Here is a 22,254-nt window from a genome sequence, read left to right as displayed (position 1 = left end):
TTGTGAACTCTATAAATGCAACACATTGTGGCAACTTTTTGCCTCTGTATTTAACTATTTCTGATATTGTAATACTTACTTTTGTCTTCTTAGGAGCAATCATATTACTGCGTAACAAGATTTACTGGGAGCAGTGAACTGTTTTAGTATGATTATTACTTTATATTTTATTATGTTAACATTTTAGTGCAAGTCCACTGACTTTTATGATAAAATACTGTTGAAGGAAATTATTAGTAGAAAAGCAAAAGTGATAGTTGTTTTGATATAGAAAATACTGTAGACTACTCAGGCTTGATAGCAATGTAATATGTTTTTTACGCAGCCATACAAATTTTAAAACAGAAAACTTAAAATACCCCCAAATGTGATTATTATATTTTATGGTAGAAAAGCTTCTAAAGATTTACTTTTTTCCTTCCCCCCCCCCACCCCATAAAATAAAGTAATAACAAGAAATGGGCACCGAATTGATTTTTCTGATAAGAACATGTTACACCATGAAAACTAAATGCTGTCTTAAATAATATTTGAGGGTAACATTTGGCAGTGTATATGCATGTGTCAGTACCATTCCCCATATATGTCAGAATGGCTTTTATAGAAAAATAATTGACTTAAACTGGTGGGATTCCATATTTGTTGCATTTTACTTTCTCAGTGTTGGTGATACTATTTTAAGTTATGCTGTGTTTTATTTTAAGCCCCATCTTTGCAAATTAAACCTCTATTTCCTTCTTCTCATATATCATCTTCAGTTGTATATCTCTTGGAAGCCGCATCAGTCCTTCAGCTACCGGCTGGAACTTAGTAAATAAGTTATTTATGTTGCACAAGATGGCATGGTACCAACCAGCTTTATTTGAGATCTGAGAAATAAATAAAAGGTAAAAAGATGGTAAATTTTTCTTATTTGCTTCCACAAATAAGACTCTAAAAAGACAGAGGTACATGTAATAGGAAATGCAGACTTTTTAACTCAGCCACTTTTCAGGGTAACAGTGTTCTGTAAGGAGATATCCTGCTATTGCATGTGCTATCTTGGCCTATATTTCCATAGAAGGCTTTATATTTGCATATTGGACACCTGGAAGTCTTTGATCCTTCCAAGGTAACCTCTTCTTTCAACGTATAATTGAGAGATACTTAGACCCATAGCTTTTGAGCAAACTTACCATAATTTTTATCCAATCCCTTCATCTAATACCACTGAACTTCGAAGTTTACTCAGTTCTGAATATGGATGTGAATGTGCAAGTATATATGCATTTGTCCATGTTTCTAGAAGTTCGATAATTTTATTTGATAATGCTAATAATTTTTAAGTGAATTCTAAAAACCGCAAAGTAATATTTTTCTCATACTTTTCCTGTTTGTTAACTTTTTCTGTTTCTTTTTCTGTAGATCAAATGTAGAAGAGTCCTTATAATTACATTGAAACCACCTTTCTAAATAATAATAAAAATGGAAGGATCAGCAGATACTGAAGTCAATATTTATTATGCTTTTTGAGTGCTTAAGATATTGCAATTCCAGCTGTAATAGAATTTAGGAAGCTTGCAAGCAGGATGCCAAAATAATTTTTCATTTAAAAAGGAACCCACAAATAATAGTCTTAGGCTCTGAAAATGTCTTCAAAAGCCAAAAAAAAAAAAAAAGCTGTTGGTGCTTCTAAAACTTTTCATTCAGTGGAACTTAGATACTCCTACAATTATAACATTTGAAATTACTAACTTGGGTGCATTCCTGGAAGACCTTGACCCTTTAAACACTTTGGCATGTGCTTAAATTTAATACCATGTGTAAATCCTAGTGAAATGACCATGATTTACAGCAGTGAGGATTTTGTATTGATGTGGTACCCTGTGCCCCTTTAAGAGTAAAAGAAAAATATATTTTGTACCCCCAAAAAGCAAATAAGGTAACTATAAAATAAAAGTAAGGACAAGAATATTGACTGTGCTTATAAAAATAGAGAAGAAATAAAATTATTAAAAAGATATAAAAGGAAAACCTGTAAGGATAAAAGAAATGATATAAAAAGAAAGACTATAGAGATAAAACTTATATAAAAAATATAACTTAGAAACTCATACAGATAAAATCTGCAGGATTTAGGCATGCCCTGGAGGATAAACCCTGGACAAAGCTGATGGTCAAATCAGCAAGGAGTTTTGGGGGAAAGTTCTCGGGTTTGGCCTTGGTGAACTTTGGCTGGCAGTAGAACTTGCATAAAGAAATGTCATGAAGGTAAACCAAAATTGTAGTGAGAGACACTAATATAAACTCAATTAATACGGAGGAAAAAAAATTATCCAATAGTTGTACAGAAATGCTATGTAGCTTTCTGTGAGGATAGACATTACTTGATATTGTGTTACATTAAAACATATGTGCAAACAACACATAAAAATAATAGATACCATAAGTTCCACATACCTATTGAGGCAATCTTTTAAATACTTTCTGATCTATTCATATCAGGGTTCATTCAACAACATACTTAAACTTGTGTAATTTTAAGGTAGGACAATAGAGTGATTGTTTGGAACAATATTTTATTTGCAGGATGTGAAAGTGAGAAACTGTAGGTAGACCTGCTTTTTTCCAACAAGAGACTGGGTCTCCATTTGGTTGCAAAACCCCCACTCTAATAGCACTCATGCAATGTGTATGTGTTTCTTGCAAAATACAGGTTTGGTAAAACTGGATAAATAACAATGCTTTTAGAGTGTTTTCTACTAGTTGAACTAGCAGACTTAGAGTCTTCTGCACTTTCTTTCAAGGTTTTTCCAGGGACAACTAAGTAATTTATTTGTCTTTTACCAGCTTTTAGTTTTAGCTGATTCATCTGTGAAGTGGGTACAAGAAATGCTTGCTTTAGAGGACTACGCATTCAGAAACAGCTATACTGATTTATACCAGCTGAAGTTATGAGCCTTTCCATTTATTAATGTTCTCAAAGTACTTTGAGATCACTGGATGAAAACACTGGAGGATTTTAGGGAAAGAGCAAATAATTTATGTTACTAAGCCATTCCAATCTGCAGTTTTAGAACAGTGTGGATTTTTTTTCTTGGTTACATAAATTACTGTCCCGGGCTGGTATTCCTGCTCGTTTCCTTTTTAAATTACCAGCACAGCAAAAGAATTGTAGCTATTTACATCAGCTTAACTTTCTTTGGAGATTTCCAGCTCTGTGTGATGGTACTTGCAGAGTCATTTCTGAGTTGGGTACTTCTCTGCAATCTCTTCTGGGAGAACAAATGTTTGGGAGCATCCTAACCACGTGCTTTAAATGTACAAAAATAGAATGGAAGAATAAAAGGAACAGAGTCCCTTGGTAGACTCTCTTTAATGTCTTGCATCTGATCTTCAGATTGGTGGGGAGGGGAGGATCACATGCCTGATGTTTTCTCTAGGACTACACCCAACTGGAAGCCATCCCTTGGCTTCTCTGCAGACAGCAACATACCCAAATGAAACATATTAATTCTTTGGGGAAATCTCCTTAGTGGGACAAAAAGAAATCTTCTCAGCTTCCCAGACAAAAGCTCTGTTCCCAGTACCATCAGACTTAAAGGAGGATCTGCACTACCTTGGGCTGGAGGACACAGTTTCATTGTAACTGCAAGGTTTAGCATAGATAAATAACTCCTGTGATCCAGCTGCTCAAGCTTTCAGGCTTTGACATGTTTATTAATGAAAATGTGAGAGGAAAGAAAGAAACAGTCAGGCAGGCAAGATGTCCCTGTAACTCTGCTGTCATCATTAGGTGAATATGGTATATCAAATAATTATGCTTCTATATGATTCCGGATCACAGAAAATAAATATCTCTTTTATGTGTTTTATTTTCTTTGGAGAAGGAAGTAGAAGGGAGTGTGAGTCATAGTGGAAGAATAAAATTCACTTCTCTTCTGACAAAACTATTCATTTTGTTGGAAAAGGATCCTAGCATTAACTTCTGTTTGCTGATAACCCCTGCAGCCCAACTGGCTTCAAGCAGTTGGAAGGTGACAGCCTGCCTGTCCCCAGTCCATACCTGCCTGGTGACCTATGGCCAGAAGCCAAATCATATTTCTTACTCCTGCTGCGGGTAAGATAATAACTGTCCCTACCTAAGTCTGAAGCAGGCTGCCTATGCACCCTTGCAAAGGATTTCTGATGAGCAGAGTTTTGACCCTTTGCACCATAACAAATCCTGCCAGCTGCAGTCTGACTTCTGAGCATAGGGCTGGCCTGAGGAATTTGGGAAGATTAACATGAATATCTATCTATTAGTGTATGACCAGTGCTAGTCGTATGCTTAAAAAAACCCCGTATTTTCTGTTAGGATTTGATTCAGAAGATTCTGTTCCTAGGCAATTGAGACTGGAAGTGCTATGGTTATGCAGGTCCTAAGGAGGCAGTCAATGGATAATTTCACTTTCTTACAACTTGCTGTGCCCTCCAGAGTGTAGATGAGATGGGAAAGGAGCAAGATATAAACTCTGATGATTCCCTACTCCCAAGAGACAGTGAAGGGTCAGGAGCTGTCCCTGCTGTCTAACCGTCCTCACTCTCCTGAGGTAGGAGAAGATAGTTTACAAGGAAAAAGTGAGCTTCACATTCCTTTTGGGTAAAAAAAAAAAGGGATGGAATCTAGTGCTTTGTGTAGGCTTTCTTTACAGCTGCCAACCTCTAAAGATAGATTTTTCTAAAGACATTTATTCAGGGATAATGAAAGTGCTGAAGCCTGAGAGGTGGCAAATGCCAAAAGGTTTTATTTATGTCCTGATGAAATTTAGTCCATATTTAAAAATGGATGTATATGATTCCTTATAGCACTTCGTAGGATAGGAAAGTATCTGTTGCTTTTGTGAAAGAATTTACCTGTGTGTTTTGTGCCACAAAGGAGTTCCTGCCAAGGCAACACAAAGGTTTTCCAGACATTAAGCTGCTCTTCTCTGAGTAGAGACCTCATAGTAGTTATTCAAAAGAGGAGCAACCTTAAATGCCTGTTGGTTAATGCAGAGGAAGACTGGATTAGAGATTTAGGAACTAGATGTCTATATGGTCCCCTCTGCAATTGACAGATTTACAGCTGTCATCTTTGTGACAGACCAAATAGTAGTCTTGGCTGCTATAACAAGGACCACAGACACCCTGAGATGTTTTAGAGAAGAGTCAAGCTTGCTATCCTAGTAAACAGATTACATCTTCCACAATGTCTTTTTTAAAGAAAGTTCTTAGAGTTTCTGTCCGCTATTAAATCAAGAACAGTGTAAAATGGATGAGCTCTGACATTCCAAGTCCCTCAATATTATGGAGGATGAAAAAGAAATGAACAATGACACAGGTCTTGTGGGCACATAGCTTAGCTCTTCTGGTATGTGGTATGCAGAGCAGGAGTAGCAAACATAATTTGTGAGACAGTATTATAGCAAAAGTAGTGTGCTATTATTCTGGTGAAATTTAACAGACACTCTGTACCTTTTCTAAAAAGAATCTTTCTTTCAGGAAAACCCTCTTAGGTCTTATTTTAGTCACATGAATTCAGGTAATACCAAAAGCAGTAACAGAACAGTGAATTCTAAATGACAGCTCCGGTCATTATCCTTATAGCCTTCTCCTTCCTTTAGCTGAGAGTCCTATATATCATTTCTGTATAGATTTATGAATATGTTACTATTTCCTGTTCAGTACTGTTAAAGATGGTGTTAATAGCTATACCTAGTGCTTTGTGTTGAAAGACCTTGCTTTCAATATTTAATAATTTTGCTAATGTGACCCAGTGTGGCTGGTAGTTTTCATGGCAGACTTATTTATTTGACAAAAATTTTGAAGAAACTGTGGCTAAACAATTTTTGCTGCTTCTAAGAATAAGATTAAGGGTCAAATGCATTGTTTTGCCCAAGCTATGAAAAAACGTGCTGACATCTTTATGCTTTTGAACAAGGTCTTGAAATGTGGTGGAAGTGTGGTAGATTTTCCCAATGTTCCAGATTATAAGACTCTCAAAGATCTCATTCTGTGGTAGCCTGGCTAGGTCTGTTAGTGCCCCACAACTTGAGTTTCCACAGCTTCTGTCTGCACTGAACACACTCCATCCTCTGACTTCAGAGCATTGTCTATGCTGTAGTCAGTGGTGCTACCACTTTCTTTGACATGTAGAAATACAAAACAGAGCCTGACTTGAATTTGAGGAAGTGTGAATGGAGAGGAGGAGGGCAAAAGCTCAAGTGGCTGCACATAGGGAGGGTTCTTCACAGGATCCCTCCTTCTTTCAGTGTAGAAGATATATGGTGTTATGGGGATGGATCAAGATTGCATATCAGTCACAGTCCTCATCACTAATCAGGATCTGTGCCACATGTGTTGCAGACATGGGGAAGTTTGGGAAGTAACGTGTTGCTCCAGACAATGAACGTATAAGTAGAGTATCAGAAGGTACGTACATAAGAAAGATAAGATGTGGTTGTATAGGAGATCTTTATTGCTGATATTGTTCCCTAGCTTTGGGGAGATTAACCTGCAAAAATGTTCAGTCACTGTACTGTCTAATTAGTCATATGTGTACTTTGTGTGTTATATAGTTGTACATCACAGAACTATAGGAAAAAGACCTAGAAAAGAAGTAATCTGACCTCCTGCCTCAAGGCCATGTCAGCTTGAACCTGTAGCGAGCTTGATGGTTATTTGTTTTACCTATTATAAAAAACTCAAAGAGATGGAGACTCTTTTTTCTTAAACATTTTATTTAAATTATTGTCTATCTTTACTATTAAAATGCTTTTTCCAGAGTCTGAACTACAGCTTTTCTGCTGCAACTGCTTCATGTCCTATCCACACTGGAAATGCAGAACAAGTTATTTCTTTCCTCTTGCAACAACCGCTTACATATTCATGGACTTTTATCATATTTACTCTCATGTTATGTGAATCAAATAATTATAATTCTATCATTTTATCCACTTAGGTCATATTTTTTAGAATTCTTTCCTGCTGTTCTGTCAAGTTGGTCTAGGTCCTTCTTGAAGTGCAATGCTCAGTACTGGAATCCATACTTCAGCAGAGGCCTACTAATGACACGTAAAAAAAGGAATATTTCACAAATTATATCACTTTGCCTGCAAACATTCTTGGTGCAATTCCAGTGAAATCACCAGAAAAATGAAGTTCCCTCTGTCCTTTTTTTCTAATGTAAAATGATATTCATTGAAATGCTGTATGTCCTGGCAAAGACTTTTTACTTGGTCTGAATTGTCTTTTTCTCTGAATAACAAGTAAAACAAACACTTTCTTAATATTAAAATTACCTTTGAGGAAACCAGAACAAAATAAAGTTTATAAAACACAGATCAAAAACTAAAGAAAAACCTAAAGAGTTGTTAAAATATTATTAATATGCTTTTTTTTCCCCACAGAAAACCTTAATCTTTCAACAAAAACATGATCTCTTTGGCCTAAGTTGATTAAATAATAAATAAATAAATATTGAACTAAGACAAGTAGTATTACACAGGCACAAAAATCATCCTCAGACTTTGATCAGTGTAGACAGATTGGGATTTCCTTGAGTTAATATATCATTCATTTGTGTATTTACCTTTTAATGTTAGCGATGTCCCCCTGAATTAGTGCAGTCATTATAGGCTCAGCGTTTGTCACTCTGGTGTAAAAGCCATCCTGACACCTTCCCTTCGGAAAGTCAGCATGAAAGAAGGCATCTGCAAATGCAGAATGTAGGGTCTTATCTTCTCCTTCAACGCATCTTTAATGCTTTGAGTTTGGAGAAGAGCGAAAACAAAGCGACAAAATAACCCCATGGAAGTTTGTCAAGGAAGGGGTTAAAAAAGAGGAATTTTTGTGACTGTGAAGGGCTGAATTATCTTCCTGACACCAGCAGGGGTTGCTGTCACTAGTTTGTGGTTGTCACATTCCTGTTATGCTTGACCTTGGAAAGGCTTGACAACATAGTCTGGATTTGATTAAGGGAATTTCATGTTTTTCCTTTGCTAGAGTCACCCCCCACCTCGACAAACATTTAAAAATGTTAAGAAGAAAAAAAGAAGTTTGGAAAGCAAACATTTTCCCAAAAGAAATTTATAGTTCAAATTTACACCAAGTTCGCACTAACTGGAGCAGTCCGGGTTTCCACTCAGGCTTTGAGTGCTCTCTGTAAACCATTAGTCACTTCCCTGGAAGAGGCAGCTTTTTATAGGCAGCAGGATAAAACAGGCACAGATGTGTGTGTAATATTAGAGGTTTTCACATGTACCTGCATTTTTTTTTCCTCAATCGTAGAAAAGAAAAAGGAGTGACTATAGAAAGAAATTAATTGAAGCCTTGGACTTTTGTTTTGGACAGCTACCATGACAATTGGCTTAATTAAAAGAAAATATCTTGTGTTGTGGTTTTTTGAGATTGTGGCAATTTATATCATGAAGATAGAAGTTCTTCTAATTTTTAACAGGTTGGGTTTTTTTCACTCTACAGGACTGTGATTATGCCAGCTGCCAATGAGTTTGATCCAGAGATTGTCCTGGTGTCAGCAGGATTCGATGCCGTGGAAGGCCATGACCCTCCGTTGGGCGGGTACAAAGTCACAGCTAAATGTAGGTATCATTGTAAGGTGCATGTTTCTGAGCTAGTATTTTTTCTAGTTAGGAACCTTAAGTCCAGCTTACATCTGGAGATGACAACCCCATGTCAATGAGGACAGGGACCGTCCATCAGTTAATACTCAGAGATCCCTGCGAAGCTGCGGGTCTTGCCCAGCTCGCGGACAGGGTGGAAATGAACATGTTAGCATTTCTGGCTCACTCCTTTCTGTTCCTCTTGGCGTTTTTATCTTGGCTTTTTGAAGTATTACTTTTCTGGCATTCAAATAACATTTTAGAGGTTTCATGCCTTTCAATAGGCCCCATTTTCCAAATGCTGGAGTAAGTTATTTCTCTTAAATACATATTGGAGATTTTAGACTTTGGAGGCCTAATTCCAATCTCATATTGCTCTTTTGTTATTGTAATCTTTTCAGCTTGATGGCATTAATTCTGAATTACATCAGTGTTCATGAAGGCCAAAGTTTTCTAAAAGACTACTCTGTTGGCTCTCAATGTTTGGATGTCCATTTCAGTCCTCCAAAATGTATGCTCGTGGCAGAGATTTAATACTTTCTGAAAGACGGGTCTGTCTGAGGTGTCTCATATGTAGTACTCCAAAGTCACTAGCTCTTACAGGATACTGTGGCCAAACTGATTCTGAACCTGGGATGCTAAGCAAGGCTGGGTGATGTAGTAACGCTCTGTACAGTAATGTGCACAGTAATATTGCTATATATAAATTGCTTTCCATGAGACAAGACAAAATGGTTTCTTAATGCAATTCTGTGAATAATTTTCTTCAGTATATGTCAAGAAATACCATAATAACTCTTAAATAGGTATTAAGTAGGGATCTCTGCTGCGAATGACAAATGCCTTGGGAAAAGTCTGGAGAAGTCAATGATACCTAATGGCATTTAACACACTGCACAAATGAACTCCAACTCAGACGATTTTGTCATTCTGACGTCTGCCTTTTGTAACAGGTCAGTAGAATGAAGTTGGTGTTTACCTCAGGAGGAGCAGGGGAGAGACACATATTTTCTATTATTTTCACTAACTGCATGCGGCACAAGGTCTCCTGAATACCAAAGGACGAAAGGATAGATGGAGAGCTAGACTGGCTGTTCATAGTGGCATGCTATGGAAAGTGACAAAGCAGAAAGCACTGCAAGGGTTTACTCAAAGACACACAGGTGTCAAGGCACAATTGGGTTGGAAAGGGAACATCCCTGTGGCTGCAAGTAAGGCATATTGAGTTTTAGCATAGCTTTTCAGGTTAACGCAGTGGTTGCACTAGAGAGGAAAGAAATATAGCAGCCTGCATGCATGTTTGAGTATCACTTATCTGTATATTATGATTTTTAGTAAAACATTGTGTATGAAAAAGCCCTTTGTAAGATGTTTACTCACTATTTTTTTCCGTAAGTATGTTTCCTGGTCAGAGACATCATTCCATGAGCTTATGTGGTCGGGAGATGAGTTTCCAACCGGTACAAAATAGATATTTTGTTGAGAAGCATTGCATAATTATCTGTATGTAGGAGCTGAGAAGGTACGCTACATGTCCCTTAAGTATGCATGATACTTTGGCATACATGATGTTCTGGCATAGCAGCTTCAACAATTTAATTAGAAATTGCAATAAGATTCATATTTTCCTCTCATGTTAGACTGAATTCACCCTGACAGCAAAGAAAAAACTGTTTGATATTGGAATCAGTGCTAATTTTCATTAATTAATTAATTAACTTCATAACTTTTTTTTAGAAACTGAAATCTTAGTACATTTTTTAATATAAGATGCTGAACATCTACAAGTTGCGTATGTGTCTATAAACAAAAAAAAAAAAGTGATTTACACTGGGTGGCTCTTGTTTAAATTAAGGGAAAAGCCCAGATAATGATCATGCACCTGAGGGATGAATAAAGCCTATTGTACAGAGCCAAAGGAATTTATTATTTCCCCAAAACAAAATTCTCCACATTCCACCATACCATTTTAGAACACAGAATACTATATGTGGTACGTAGATAAATAAACAGTCTATTAAAAAAGAAATAAAGACCAAAGAGACATATTCATATTAAAGACTAAAAGTTGATATTCATGCAAATTTTAATATAACTGGCTTGTAATAATTAGAAATTATGCCCCAAACAAGTAAATGCAAAGTAAAGGGTAAGTATTCTTTCTTTATAAATCTTTAGTACGTTGTGTACACTTAATACCTTGATTTTTCTGATTTCTATCACCCAGTACAAACTTTACACATATAAATTTAGAAGAGATTGATATTGAAGGAGAGAAGACGGGTCCTTAGCTACTAACCTTGCTGTTAAAGAGTTAGGGAGACACTAGGTTCTTGGTAAGGAATTATTTATGTCTTTCCTACAGAGTTTAGCCAAAGAGAAAAAAATTAAAATATATTAACCAATCAGCATTCACAAGTCATAAAGTAAAAACCATTGGATGAAGATAACAGATTGGACTAATTACAGCCTTAGAGTAACCATATAACAGACAATTACATACAGAAAAAATGGTCTACTAAATCTACACAGTTTGAGACCTGTAAATTATAACCTACTTTAACCCAGAATTTTAATTTTTTGCTATATCAACATACAATCTGATTTACTGAGGAGCTGCCATTTCTGACTAGTAAACAAACACATCAGCAACAAAAATAGTTGTACATATTTTTGAAGCTGATTTTAAATGAGTGGGTTTAATGTGCATGTCAAGATTTCTCATAGTGTGGTGACCCTCAACTCTTCTAGAAGGAAGGCCAGTGATGACAGCAGAGCTAGGAGGTATCTCACTTGCCTAATTTATCTCCAGTCCCACTAAGTAACAAAATCACTAATCTTTCTCCATTGAAAAAAAGAGATAGTGTTTAAAAAGGATTTTGTTCAGTGCAATGTAGAATTGAGAATGATCATTAATTAAAACATTTGTTTCAACCCAAACTTTGAGGATTTCACAGGCACATTTTTCTTTGTGTTAGCTCTTTTTATCATTTGTTCCAATCTTCTTTCTCAATAAAGTGCTACCATTTCAAAAGGTGCTTGTATATACCTAGGTACACATATACATCTTGAAACGTATGCTCAACCCATGTGCATAAACTTTGATGGATTTTATATTCTGTTAAGAAAAAAAATGGACTTCAAAGAATTGATATGACTGGTGGCATATGGCAGAACTTTCTGCTGTCGGGAAGCTCTTAAGTCTTTGGTACCAGGTATATTCCTAATATCTTATTAAGAAAAGGCAAGCTTTATCGACAACACTCTTTATAAGACCACCTAACATAATTAGAAACAGTAGGTATACTTTTGAATGCACAACCACTTTGTCCTGAAGAAGATCTTCCCCAAAATAGAGGTTGTGTCTGAAAAGGAGTTTCTTTTTCCAAACATACCTTTTTTTTCTGCTAAAGATATTATCTCCACTCACAAACTCTGCCTTGACCTTGTCATACTATGATAACTGCACTGATTGTAAGGCGAGGCAAGGCAAGGAAAGGAAAAAGCGAGGCACACAGTATGTTCAACCTTTCTGGTAGTCCTCTTGGCTCAAGGTCTTGCATCAGTTGTAGTTCCCAACTCCTGCTCAGGAGCTTCTCTAACTTCTGCTAGGGTCTTGTTCAGATTGTCAGGAATATTCAAGCAACCTATTAGATTTCACTTTCTATGGCACCTCTCTTAGGACTCAAGCTTAACTTCATTAGCCAAAATAGCAGAATATCTTTTGTATTGTCAAGCCTATCTTTGGTATTGGCATAGCTCTGTCTATGTTGCTTGATTCCCCAAGCTATGTGGTGAAGGTGGATGCAGCAACAGGAGCTCTCTCATGCACAGCACTGTTATGCAGAGTAACTATTGATGTCATAGGGATCCCTTTGTTTAGATCAGGGACTATAAATGTGCTTTAATTTTACTGTAAACTATAATCAGATAAGAGAAAAACATGTCTCAGTTCTTTACTAGCCTAATATTTCCTTTTTATTACTAGAAATGTATTTTTTTTCAATAAAGTAACATAAAATATCAGCGCAATATATTACATATTATAAAAACATAGTGTATCAAATCCAGTTTTTGTACTGGAGTAGTAAAAATTGCATTGACAATAAAGTATGACAAAAATAATGAGGGAATAAAGGGGATAAAGGAGTTTTATATTTAGAATAGTAAGGAGATGCCTAAAGAGAATGAATCTACTCTTCCATCTTATCCTGATGATGCTTATGTGGCACTACTGAAGACAGAGCTGATATATTCTGTGCTTTATTTTACAGTTAATTTTTACAACCTCTGCTAAAATCTATTGTATTATCACACCATTTGAATTCCGTACAGTGAATAGGTCTGAAAAAGAGCTGCCAGATCTGATCATAAATTTGCAAGTTGTTAGTTGTTGTAAGAGCCCTGTTTTTATTTTTAGCTTTGCTGACTGAAGTTCTCCCTGTAACGTTATCCTGAGGTGAAGTACTTTCTCTTGATTTTATAGAGCAGCCCTTAGAATAATGCTTGCATTAAAGTCACTGAGATCACTTTACTTTTCAAGTAAATATTGTACGTAATTGCTCATTAAATGGTGACCATTCCATAAAAAGAATGAAGTACATAGAGAAGTGTCAAGCAAGAATGAAGATTTTTTTTCAGGGTACTTATCTTCCTGAAGCACTGTGTTTGTTAAGGGCTATGATGATTTACTGGAGTTTTCCTGTTGTTTTACTCTCTTATTCCAAAGATGCTAATTGACACCAGAGTGCAAAATAAGATAAGCAATTAGCAGTAGGAAAAGATACCATTGCAGGCATTTAAAGAGTAAATTATATTTTTTCAGTTTGGACACCTGTCTACTGTTATGTCAAATTTGTGATGCAAGGTTGATCCAGCGTCTAGAATATAACTGACCCAGACTAAGCTGATTTACAACTTGTAAAGTTTTTATTTGAGAAAATTGTAATAACTCCCTGAACTTATCAAAAGCTGCATTCTACTGTGATACACCCTGTTCAAGTGGGACCAATGAAAAAAGTGCTAAAGCTATGAACAGTTTCAGACATTAGAGGCTTCATGCAAAAATCACTTAATGACATTTCTTTTCAATGACCAATGTTTTCTTGAGTCTTCACAATTGTCCTACTGTATCTTGGAATTCTTTTCAGTTTCCCACTACGTCGTGTATGGTATATATGTTAGAAACAGACCAAAGGAAAATTCTAGAACTGCATGTCACTGAATTCGGATGTAGAACTGATCTGCGTCTAAGCCTGGTACTTCAGATATGTTTCAGAGAAAAGGTTTCCTACGTGCCAGCCTCACTATTTCTAAAATATTCTACATGACTCTTCTGAGCATTTCAAGTACTGTAAATGATATATGTGTTTGCTGGTTTGGGGTTTTGGTTTTAGTTTTTTGGTTTTTGGTTTTTTTTTTTTTTTCCTGGAAGCACTTAATTTTTAAAGGGGTCAGTCCCCAAATAACTGTCTACTGGACAGTACCTTGGACTGACTGTAAGTTATTTAGGGTAGAGTGATTGTAATGTCTTTGGGAAGGGACTACTCTTTCTTGTGATTGTCTGAAAGACTTCCCTGACACTTGACTCTGAAAGAGAGTTCTGGCTGGGACTACTGCGGCTAATGTAATAAGTAAATGTTAAAGGAAGGCAGGCAAAAAGAGTCCATGCAAATTGACAGATGACTAAACAGAATAGTAGTTTTCACTAGGCAGCTGTTTAAACAGAATTCAAGTCTCTAAAAATCGCATTGCAGGCTTTTATGATGCCACGTCTAATTTCTTCTCTACACAAGCAAGAAGAAAGTCTTTTTTACGCAACTATCAGCACAAGAAGCTGTAATGTTGGAAAGTCTGGCACTAACTGCTTCAGAGTGCAGTTCCAGTAGAAGGTGTGAGCTGCTCCAACAACTCATTGCCATAGAAAAGGGGATTGCATGCCCCTTCCCCTTCTGAATTGTCCATTACTTATCTTGCACTGGCTCTGGTTCTTGTCAGATCTCTCGGTAAATACGTGCAGCATTAACTCCTCAACCCATCAGAAAACTTAATCAACCCAAAATTGGAGAGATTTCTGTTGGGCTATGGAGCTGAGTCAGATTGCGGAGGGACCAATGTGTGCCACAGCTAATGGAAGGGGGCCAGAGGCAGTAGAGAAAGGGTGAGATGGAGTAGGATACCTTTTGGTAGCAGAAAGCTGTTAAATTAACTCAGTTGCCACAGCTGCCTTCTTGTCTGAATTCTTCTGAGATTTGAGTTTTGTTAACATATCTTGGTTATCTTTGTGGTACTGAAGGTGATAAGATGGTTATCCAGCAGGATAGATCTTGAGCTCTTGACTCAGATCTAAACCCACTGGAGGTGGGGTGGAGCAATGATCATTCATATAGTTTTTCATGGGGGGGTGTCTCCTGACTCATATCAGAAATTTTCCTTTTGCTCCTTTTATCTCTTGAAAACTATAGGGTATCCAGTGACTGGCAGCAAGAAAACATAGCATAATGACTTTGTTTCCAGTTGTTTACTTTGGAAAGCAAAGTGTGGGTTTTCTCTAGGGTGATTTCTTGAATACTAATTCAATGGTTGCTTGGTACAATACAAAAGGCATCCATATAGGTAATAAGTTCGTTGGTGACCTACCCTTAGGTATGAGTATTTTCATAGCGTTTACTGGGAGAAGGAAAGCATTTTAATTTCTTTTTCCTCCTAGCCCACAGCAGTGGTTGCTGTAGCATCACCTATGGCTTGGGCATGGCCATGGGATTGCCCAGACTCCCAAGTCAGATTATACTGCATTTACTCCTGCATTTGTATTCCTTAAATTTGCTCTTGCATTGCAAATATCAGTGAATTATTTGCCAGTGACTCCAGGATCCAGTACATTATTGACAGTTACACTACATTTACATTTATTAATATGAAATGTAGAAAATTTCAGAAATCCTGTTGTGTGAGGAAGAGTAATCTATTGGCTCCTGTGGAAATTGAGCAGAGATTGGAATTCACTGTATAAAATTAGCATTTTCTCTAAGACATAGCATAATAAAAGGCAAAAGTGAAGATTCAAGAGAGTAAGTCCTCACCTTTTTTTTTTTTTTTTTTTTTAGATTTTCATTTAAAGAAGGGATTAATGCTTGGAGAGATATAGAAAAATATGAATGGGCAATTCTAATGTTGGGTTGAGGAATCTGCCTTCACATGCTGCCTAAACATGTGTCAATGGTTTGGACTATGGATTTGAACCAAGAGAAACAGAATTAGATCAGTGAATAATTCATCTCATTTGCTGAGGCCAGAGAAATCCTTGTCTTCAGACTTTGGGGCAGTTGTGTCTAACTGAGTATGAATTTAAAACACATCTGTAGGATTCAGAAATCTTAACGCTGATTTTGTTATTGCCCAGTGTTTTCAATGACTGCCTGATTAACTGGTGTGCCTTCCAGAAAGGGCCTGCCTAAGCAGGAAGTGAGAGCACCTAGAAATATTAATAAATAAGCACTGATTTGACCTCCTCATTCACTTAGCCTTTCTTTCTGCAAATAAGCCAGGAGAGACTTCCATTTTCCACTCCTGCTCCTGCCCCACAAACAGAACAAGTGTCTGCTGGCTAGTTAACTAACTTGTGCAAGTGAAAAACCACCTGTATACTATGTTCCAGATATACACTGCCAATCCATCTGCAGAATGCATCAGGTGCCAGTTCCTTGATTTAGGGTAGTTGCTGGGGACAGGGCAGAGGATAGATTACAATGGAAGAAAAAAAAAGATCTACACAATCATTAAGAATTATTTTCCCTTTTTGGTAATCTTCCCTTATCTCTTCACCTACCTCTTGTTATTTTTTCTTTCATGCTACAGTAGTGACATTGGCTAATGACAATAACTGATGTGAGGGGTGCAAAAAGGTAAAATTGATGGCTTCTTCTCTCAGTTTTGAAAAACTTATGAAATCTTTTTCCTTATTGAAACCAAAAGACTGTCATTTAGAAGAAGAAAGAAAAGGAAAAGGATTTTTTTTTGCTTGGACAATATTAAACTTGTCAGATTACAATTTAAATACAGCAAATTAAATATAAGGTTTTAGGGCCATTTTGAAACTAATGGAGTTTGACACAGTGTTCAGCAACTTGCATGTGCCTTTCACAGGATTGGGTCCTGAGAGAAAATTGTTGAAAGACATCTCCAAATGTGGATTTCTCCATAACAAAGTGTCTGATCTTTTATAGCATCATTGCATTGGGAATTAGGCTTGTCTTTGGGAATTTGTAAAGCCTTTAGTAGAAGAGCATGATTTATGTCTTAGAATTTAACTATTCTCTGTAATAAATAGAAATGTGCCACAAGTATTTACTTGGTTGCGCCATGGGAAAATTTTTAACATATTGTTCACAGCTTCAGAATGCTATAAAAGAAGACATGTAATTTGCAGACCGGACTATCCTTTGTGATTTCTAACCAATATATTTGATTAATATCTTTCAAAAGAGACACCAGCCAAAATATTTACATCTCATTAGGCAGAGAAGAAGGGAGCACACACAATTTTAATTATGAGCTCGGATGGTTCATTTCTTTGGGCTTCACATCCCTACTACTTAAGGCAGACTGTAACTTTAAGATGTTATCTCTTGCCTGCGCAAATAAACAGCCAGTTATGCTTTTTATGGTGGGTAGTTCTCAAACCAACAGGGGATTAGAAGATATTAGCTGGAGTTTGTGGTTCCCTGCTGAACTATCATGGGGTCCATGGATTCCTGTCCTGAATATTTTGCAGAGCAAACACCTCTTATCTGGGGTGATATTCTCACACTGGCCTCTTGGCCATGGACTTCAAAAGCTGATCACAGGGAGGGCTAGAGAGGCAATAACCCTTAATATAACAGTCTCTCCTGATAGGGACAGACAGGGTAAAGGTAAGGCGTCTCTGAAGTTTGCTCTTGTGTGTTTAGCCCCATGGGGTGATAAGGGGCCATCTGTTTTTTTGGTCTGCAAACTCATCTTTTTCACACTATCCCAGTATCAAGTACACTTCAGGTCTGACTGGTATCAGCACCAGCAATTCTTCACTGATCTGAAGAAATTTTCTTGGTATTTTTAGCTTTGATCCCAGGCAATTGTCTTCGTTGCTGTTGTGTTGTTTTGTTTTTTTTTTTTACCCAAGAAAACATATAAAATAAAATTTAAAAAATTAAGTTCAAGGTACTATTTGCTCAAAGACAAAGAATTATTAAAACAGGACTTATATGTTAATTATTTGTGGGTAAAGGGAAATGAGTGCTTACCTATGTAATTAAATTCAAAACATTGATTCATCGTGGTAGTTTCAAAAAGACACATTATGCAGCACCACACAGGATGCTTGCATGTTAATTAATTGTTCAAATAGAATATCAGTGCTACCAATTGTAGAAGTCAAAAATCACTGATTCAGATGTCAAAAATATTGTAAGAGTTATTGAAATACTACCCAGATTCCTTTTCGTTGTGGAGCTCCCAGGACATATATCCTTCATATTTTCAGCTTTTCCCTGCAGCCATTTCTTTATCAACTGAACAGTGAGATTCCAGTGCAATCTCCTGATTATAATAACTTTAATGCAAACACTTAATACCATGAAATCTGCAATAAAATGGTGCAAGTTGCCAACACTGGCACATTTTTTAAAAAAATCCTTACTTTTTTTTTCCCAGTGTTTTAATTACCTTTTTTGTTGTTTTGGGGAGTGGTGGTAGCACTGATTTTTTTGTTTTTAAGGAAATTGTTCTTGCTTATACCAACTAATTGCCACAAAACTGCTGAAAATGCAAGAATGTAGGTCCTAATCCCACAAGCTTTTACTCACGTTGAGCAGTCCTGTTGATTGAGACCACTCCACCAACCTGATTAAGATTTACTAAAATAAATTTACAGGGACAGACCTTGCATTGTAAGTATTAATATGGTACAAAAGCACATGTTAAAAACTGTTCAAATGCATGTTCACATGAGAAAGCTGTTAAATATTTCCTGAAGTTTTATAGAATTAACTTGGAAAGAAAAAGGAATAGTTCTGCTGTAAAATAAATCCATTTGAAATGCATTTAGTAGTCATTTATTTACTTCAGATTTCTTCTTTTCTCCCCATCATTGATTATGACTCATATACACTAAAATAGATCAAGGAACATATCTTGGAATATCGTCTTCTTTGGAAGAAGAAACTAAAAATAAGTATGTATCCAGAACAACAAAATATTGCTAGTTAATCAAAATTCAGTTACTTCCTGGTTTCTGTTTATGATAGTAAATGTTAGCATGAATTAGATATTTGTTTCCTTTGATCCATAGTCTTTTGCCTTTTCCTTAGATTCCTCTCTGTGAAAAAGACTGGTTCTCTAGCTATATGGTGAGAACCTTTTGGTATCTGGCATCGCATCCATTTAGGTGCAGTTTGGTTGAGGGCTGGTTTCTAAATCTCTTTTTTATTTATTTAAAATGGATTAGCAATCTCTAAAAGCAAAACAAAATAAAGCTGTTTCATTTAATAGTGGAATGTATCCTTCAATAAAATGTTTGGGTTTTAAATTTGGTAGCTTCAAAATTATTTTCCTAATGTGATTACTTAATGTTGGATATGAATTCAGTGATTGTGTTGTATGGAAAGATGATCACTGACATATATTACCACATAATTTATGCTTTCATTTATGATTGCAGATTAGGCATATTGTGTATGTTGTTCTGCAAGTTTTTCTTATTATTAAGCAACGTTCAAGGTTTGCAAAGAATAACTTACATTATTTTTGCATAGTATTTTTATGCTGTCAAAAGAATTTATCAAGTTTAAAATTGAGATATATATAAATGTCAAATAAAAATTGATAAATTTTCACAAATATATTTTATTTTGAAAATTCTATATTATTTTTTCTTTTTTAAAGACAAAATACATTATTTGTTTCTGTTAAAAATGTGTCATTTCTACAAAAATAATGAAAAAATGAACAAGAATATCTTTTATTTTTTGTAGAAAAAAGGTATTGACTAGTAACAAATTCAATTGTTATTATTTATATCTATTTTATTTCTATTTTAAAAAACAGTACCTGTAGTCTCAGATATGACTATTGCAAAGAAATCCTTTATTTTCAGTTGAAAGGTATAGTTCCTTCCAAGTACAGGAAGCATCTTTTACAGTTCCTACATTGGAGGAACAGCTTTGCAGTAAAATCATGTTTGAATATGACTGCTCTGTGTACTAACAAATTTATCAGTAATTTAAAGAAATTTTGTGTAATCAGCTTTAAAATACTTGCATATTTATGTCCAATGCTTCAAAGCCCACAAGTAAAAGTTGTAAAGTGGAACCTAGTATTGTTGAAACTTCAGAAGCCAGCATAAACAGGTTAAAAGTAAGTTTTCTTTCACCCAAACGTTCAACTAAGCAACCTTCTTAAACCTTCGTTAAGCCCTGGGAAAAAAAGTAAGGAATATCTATTGATCAAGTGATAAGACGTTATTTCAAAACTTGTAATTTAATTAACAAATATGCTACATCAAAGGAGTTATCAAAAAAATTGTGATGTTTATGTGACCTTATGAACAAAACTTTATTTTTCTAGTGGTGTCAACTGCATCAACTGTAGCTTTGTAGAATATAGATGAAGACAGTGCATATGTTCTGAACCACGTAATTTTTTTCTTTTGACCCTTTTTGGGTGTATACATTCCCACACACAGTGCACACCTCTGGGAATTTCCCAGCATGCCTTTTGAGGAAAAACATTGAGGTCACAAAAGTTGAACAGAATTGCTAAGCCAAGATCTTTAAGGGATATGGAAAAAAAGTAGCAGATCTGAAATGTTTGCATCTGCCAGGAGTGTCGGTCCTTCCACTTCATTGAGAATCACTGTAGTTTTTTTCCAAATCACATTATAAATTTGAAAATTATCTAAACTAGCACTGGTTTTTATAATGGTTTAAGTTACTGATAGGGAATAAAGAAGATTACTTTAAAAAACACTTAAGAGGGTCTGTGCAGTTTTAATAGCTTGAGTGAAACAAAACACCAAACAGGATGTCTTTGTCCCCTTTGAACTTGAGGCATCACATGGACATGGAGCTACTGAATTCTCTGGTTAGTTATGTGGTGCTGGACTCCCAGTGGCACTTAATGAAGACAGGTTTTACGTAGTGCTTTCAAAAAAGAATGGGAAATTGAATCTGCCTGATCAAATTTAGTACTTTATCACAGACGTAGTAAAGTTGGGAAGAGAAAAGAACAGAAAGGAAGAAAAGTGAAGTGAAGTGAAGTGAAGTGAAGTGAAGTGAAGTGAAGAGAAGAGAAGAGAAGAGAAGAGAAGAGAAGAGAAGAGAAGAGAAAAAAGAGATTTTCATTTGCTTCAATTTATCTCTCTAAAGTAAGCGATCATTCCCCTCTTTCAAAGGTCTCCTTTTTGAAGCAATATAGATATTTATGGTCGCGCTGTTTAGAGATATGTCAAGTGCCAATCTGAAAGAAAGGGCTTGAGAGCAGCAAATTAATTCATTTTCCTGTGCTTTAGCCTGGGAAATCTCAGGTGTGAGGATGGCAAGCCTGGACGTCAGACATCTGAGCTGGAGCTCTTCTTTTGAATGGGTGGCTTCTAAAACACCTGGACAAATGGCCAAATTCCTTTTTTTCCTGGGATATCTAAAAGCCACTTTGCAAAATGCATTCCACTTACCAAGTTGTTATCATGCTATTAGCAGAGAAGTGCCAGTATATTCAAGGGAAAAGGAGCGTGGAATAAAAATGCGTGAGGGGAGATTGAGCTAAGTACTGAGTGGAGCTTAAAAGAGCTGATGATGTATGTCTTAGCCAAAGAAAGCAAGGTGCAAAGTAGGTTGATAGGATAACAAATATTTTGAGTCAGAAAAAGTGTAGTCCGAGAAATTATTACTGGGAGTAATGATCAAATTTGGCATAGAAATCCTCTGTCTGCATATCATTATTTTCAAAGTTTATGAATCTGGAAATATTCTACAAGGTCTTCATAGATAAATAGGCTTTAAAGCTGAAAAGCTGATTAATACAACATGCTAATATGACTTCTTCCATGTTACAAGTACAACAACCAGTCATAATTTCCATGATTTCTGTATAAAAATACCCCTGCTAGCTTGAGATTTGAATGATTATTATAAATATATTAGCTAGTAGTATTATATAGAAAATATTTTTATGAGTAATTTCCTAGTAAGTATTTAATACAATAATATTGTATGATTATATTAGTATTATAACCTGCTTTAATAAAAAAAATTTGAAAGCAGGGCTCTGTAACCTACAAAATCTCTAGCAAGAGTAATTTTTATTGATGTATTAACAGAGGCATAGTCTACTTAATCTAAATGCATTCATCTCCAATTTCATAATTAGGTGAGAAGCTTCTCACCCAGCATAGTGTGTTCACTATGCCAAAGCATGACCTTGATAGATGAAAGCAAATTTTACTTGCCTTGATGTAGATGGTCTTTCAGAGTCATAGACGGGCTTCCCCTCTCTGAGTTGGCTTTCTGAACACTATTCATCTTAATAACTTCAGATTTGTCCATGACAGTCAATATAGAGAGGTGTTTAATTCTAAAAAGACCTTCACCCTTTCTGAAAA

General features: G+C 35.9%; 1 protein-coding gene across 12 annotated transcripts in view; it reads left to right on the top strand.

Annotated features, from left to right (window-relative positions):
* Positions 1 to 22,254, top strand: part of HDAC9 (histone deacetylase 9) — a 484,926-nt gene that overhangs the window by 421,427 nt on the left and 41,245 nt on the right. For all 12 annotated transcript variants that reach the window (XM_054816940.1, XM_054816933.1, XM_054816932.1 and 9 more), the window contains one exon: positions 8,482 to 8,600. In XM_054816940.1, the coding sequence (XP_054672915.1) occupies positions 8,482 to 8,600 (119 nt within the window). The remainder of the gene's footprint in view (positions 1 to 8,481; positions 8,601 to 22,254) is intronic.

Source organism: Grus americana, chromosome 2 (genome assembly GCF_028858705.1).
Source record: "Grus americana isolate bGruAme1 chromosome 2, bGruAme1.mat, whole genome shotgun sequence".
Classification (NCBI taxonomy): Eukaryota; Metazoa; Chordata; class Aves; order Gruiformes; family Gruidae; genus Grus; species Grus americana.
This window is presented reverse-complemented; position numbering and strand designations above follow the sequence as displayed.